At 37.0% G+C, this 4,343-nt stretch overlaps 1 protein-coding gene across 2 annotated transcripts; it reads right to left on the bottom strand.

Annotated features, from left to right (window-relative positions):
• Window positions 1–353: 353 nt before the first annotated feature.
• On the bottom strand, window positions 354–4,100 carry Wda (will decrease acetylation). Of its 2 annotated transcripts, XM_071783018.1 has the most exons (10): window positions 3,866–4,100; window positions 3,596–3,753; window positions 2,467–2,806; window positions 2,041–2,273; window positions 1,782–1,964; window positions 1,549–1,704; window positions 1,092–1,239; window positions 847–1,015; window positions 580–763; window positions 354–513 (listed from the first exon to the last, which is right to left on the bottom strand). In XM_071783018.1, exons 1-10 carry the CDS (start codon window positions 3,938–3,940, stop codon window positions 390–392), a joined length of 1,770 nt encoding a protein of 589 aa, XP_071639119.1. In that variant the 5' UTR covers window positions 3,941–4,100; the 3' UTR covers window positions 354–389. The 2 variants fall into 2 exon arrangements, with proteins under 2 accessions (XP_071639119.1, XP_071639118.1); XM_071783017.1 differs by having other exon boundaries at window positions 2,467–2,714; window positions 3,596–4,008.
• Between the last annotated feature and the right edge of the window lie 243 nt (window positions 4,101–4,343).

The raw sequence follows: 4,343 nt of genomic DNA, 5'->3' as shown, positions 1-4,343 counted from the left end.
AATTAAGGTACAATAAGTCAATAAGTATAGTAATATGAATTTAGTTATATGCAACATAAGGCCTGTTCGTTTTCGCTGCACTTCTGAACTAGTGCAACAAGTCAGAATGAAACAAATATATTTTCTTTTATTCTAACTCATTGCCCTAGTTCAGAAGTACAGCGAAAACGAACAGGCCTATACTGAAAGATGATGCATTTCTTATAAATACTGTAAAAACTTATCATGGATAGCATGACCAAATCTTAGATCATATGTATAAAATCAATTTAACGAAGACAGTCTCATGTTTGCGGAAAATTGTCACTATACAGTATCAAATAAAAAAAGAAATTAATTTTAAAGTACGTTTCATATTCGACTAGCACGATAATAAATAATAAAGAAGATTACTTAGTGCCGATACAAATCAACGAATTGTTTTTCTTATAATAATTCAATGAGAGAATGCTTGAGCAACTTGTTGAATAAACTTGTGGCGCCTCTGATTGCGCCAAAGCGCTTGATGATCCTCTGAAAAGAGTAGGCAATATGTAAACAAATCTAAATTTGAGAAAAACAGAAGATTTAAGCACATACCCATTCAATGTTTTGACGAAATCTTGAGTAGGCCACAGTCGTACGACTCCATCTAGGCTTGCACTGGCGATGTACTGACCATCTAAACTCCAGTCTACATTCATAACGGTATCTTTATGGCCTTTCAATTCAGTCAATAAACCATTAGTTGCTAAATCCCATATAGATATGGACTTATCGTCGCCTGAATGAAACAAAGTTTCCGTCAAAGAACAATTCATTGTTAAAATATAATTTTACGTCTTGTATTTTTTTTCACATAATTACCCGCAGCTGCCAGATATTTGCCATCTGGACTAAAAGCTAAGGTGTAAATGGTCGATTGCGCTCCAACATACACTCGCCGTAGATTCCCGTCATCTTTCGACCATAGCCTTATTGTTTTGTCCGCAGAACCAGTCGCTAAGTATCTTGCGCTTGGATGAAATTTTATGCACTGAAAATAGAAGATACGTAAATCCAATCATTATATTACTATTCTAAAATAGTTTGTAATGATTTAAAAAATATACATTGACATCTAGGAAGTGACCAGCGAATATTCTTAAAGGAAATGTTCTATCCAATGACCACAATTTTGCAGTTCTGTCATGTGAACCTGTGGCAATATATAAATTGAACACACTGGTATCCATGCACCATATAGGATAACTATGACCGCTGTAACAAGAAAAAGAACAGTTAGAAATCACACATTTTATTCATGTAATATAATATACATTACATGTATTATTTTTTATGTACGTTTTTTTTAATTCAATCTTATTCTAAAAAAAAGTGACTAGTCTGCAGACAAAAAATTCACTGAAATTAACAGAAGCCTTGATTTAAAGATCTACTTTGGAACAAGTTTATACCTTTGATTTATAGTTGAAAATTTACTACATGGAATGAAAAATTACTTCAACACTCAATTCTTCATAAATGTTTGGGCTGCAGGAAAAATTTTGAAGAAATAGGATTATTTACCTATATATTGCTGTACATGAATAGTTATTGAGTCTCCATGCTCTCATATCCTTGTCGCTTGATACAGAAAGGAGAATATCTACCTCTGGGATAAATCGTAAATCGTGCACTACATCCGTGTGGCCTCTCAGTATTATCGCCCCTGCTTCGCTTCTTCTGTAAAATGATATAATTACTTCTTTATTCTAACATATTGTACTCAAATAAAGGAATGATATACAATTGCAACTCACACTGTGTTTTCTTGTTCATTGAATCTATAAAATGGTGATATATCACAGGCAGACGGAACACACGTTTGCTTATTTTTCGTTTTGACCAGGACCGTTTCACCTATACCCCACAAGCGTATTTCAGCTGTACTAAAACCTACAGCCAACTTATCCATCTTAGGTGCGATAAGACCGCAACTTGCACTGCAATAATATACAAAGATACATTAAACATAAGTAATTCCAAGAATCATAGAACAGATTATAATCTGATACTTGCTTTTCTATAGCATTCTTCACCGTAAATAATCTCAATGGTTGATGAGCATTATTCTGCATCAATCGTATAGCTTCCTGCAATTCTCTCATTTCACGATCCACACCGGTACCAGATGGCTGTTCCATATGGCCATTAATACTTGCTTCATATCTTTGACTTTTCTCTTCAGGTACTTCTCCATCCATTTGAGGACTGTCTGCCTTTCTGATTATTGTGATGTGTGTATTTATAATCTATACAAAATTGTAAGAAATTCAAGTTGCTAAAAATATTATTTTATTTTAAACAAAATTTAAAAAATAAAACAGCTCCTTGATATAAAATTATTATCTTTATGATTGATGTAGTAAAAAGATTAATCTTCAGCAGAATTTAAATGGTTAACGAAAGAAGATGTACTTGAAAGCAATTAATTATATGTATTACCTGCATTAATATTATATGTCCGTATTTGGTAAGATATTGTCTCAGGCAAATATGAGCCGACTCAGACAGATCTACTTTATACTTTCTAGTTCTGAACGCATTTACCAAAGGTCTCAACTCAATATCTTGCACCGAAAATACACTAGATAATTCTTCTAAAAAGTCCTTCTCCGTTTCGCTGACAAACTCATTCTGATGCGTCCTTAGAAAATCGGTAGCAGTCTCTCGATTACCAGTATGTAGCATCTCTAAGTAAAGATGACAAAATATTGGATACAAAAGTCCCAGCAACTCTATTCTTATTTTTTCGTTGAGTATGGCATTCATCCATTTCTTGAATCTAAAAGGATTAAAACTTTAGCATCTTGCAATCCTCAAAATCAACTTGTCACGTATGCAAAAAAAATGGCATTCACACATTAATTATAGAGACTTTCAAGTAAGAATCTGGTCAATTTGACAAATAATAGTGGCTGCGTTTAAAAACAATGTACTATATAAAGTTTATATATTAGTTAGAGACACATGATGACATGTTCTGTATGAGAAAAATGAAAAATTATAACAAATATAGGCTGGGTTTGTTTTCACGCTTTTGTTTTTATATTTTGGATTGGTTCTACCATGGTTTGTCATTACCAATCAACACATAGTGGCCAGACACTTACTTGAGGGTCTCTAATCAATTAATGTCAACTTTTCGATAGAAATCTCAATCTTAAAATTAGAATTCCATTTAAAAGTCATTTGTCATGTCAAAATCTCGATCATCTTCATGTTCTTGGTAGCAATCACATAACTTTTCCCTTTTTTAAGATAAAGAACACTGAATGAATGAACAAATTATAGAAACAGAAGACTGCCTGCGTGCCTGCACCTTCTGTACCTAGTAGGAAAAATTAAAGATGGACACATCAAATTTCCTGTTCTTTCCTGAGAACTTGGAGCTGCATAAAAGCTATACTGACTGCAATGCTTGTGACGTAATAAAAAAATTGCAATATAAAATGTTAAGATTTATAATTAGTAGGATTCAACCAGACGACAAAATGCCTTTATCTCGCTGGATGAAACGAGTAATCACTAATCACATCGCGCGGTTTGAGAAGGAGTCTTGTAAAAACTGTACCGCTGATAAGCCTGATTCGCCGCGACGGTGTCAATGGAAATGGCACTGAAAACGATCGAATTCTCTTGCGAGGAGCCGCACTCCGCGGTCGCGCTCAACGTCGTCTGATCGCTGTTCTGACAGAACAACTGATCGCCCTTGCGGTAAACGTCGTGGTCCTGGAAAAAAACAACAACAGCAACGATGTAGGAGGTTATGAGCGCGCACGCTCATTCATGGCGAACCACGCGCGGCGTGAAAACTTCCGGACGAGTCTCCGCGACACCGCACCTGATAGTGACGCCTTTTCAGGTAAGATTCAATCGTCGCGCTGATCACCTCGCTCTTCATCCGCTTCATCTTCATCGAGGCCCGGCGGCGACGGCAAATCCCGCGACGGTGCCCCGAACCGGGATCCGCTGACGGTGATGCGTGACAGTACGCCGTACGGATGGCGAAGCAGGGCACACAAACACACCCCGCCCGGGGGGAGAAAGAAGAGGAGAGTCGAGACTCAAGAGAGAGGTTGTGTAGTTGTGTTGTGTTGGTGCAACGGTATACGCCATAGACGTAACAAGTGTATGTAGACCGCCGCCACTGCCTAATAATAAATAATAAGAGAAGCGCATCCGGCGGCTCGCTTGCTGATTGGCTGACCGCGGCCACCAATCACAACCGAGAGTGATGGTCCCACAGCTGATTCCATGTGGCCGCGTTCAGCAGACATAAGGCCTTTACACATAAAATCCCGTAAAGACGTAAAACGTAA

The sequence above is a fragment of the Temnothorax longispinosus genome, chromosome 7 (assembly GCF_030848805.1).
Source record: "Temnothorax longispinosus isolate EJ_2023e chromosome 7, Tlon_JGU_v1, whole genome shotgun sequence".
Taxonomy (NCBI): Eukaryota; Metazoa; Arthropoda; class Insecta; order Hymenoptera; family Formicidae; genus Temnothorax; species Temnothorax longispinosus.
Note: the sequence above shows the minus strand (reverse complement) of the source record. Positions and strands in the feature narration are given on the sequence as shown.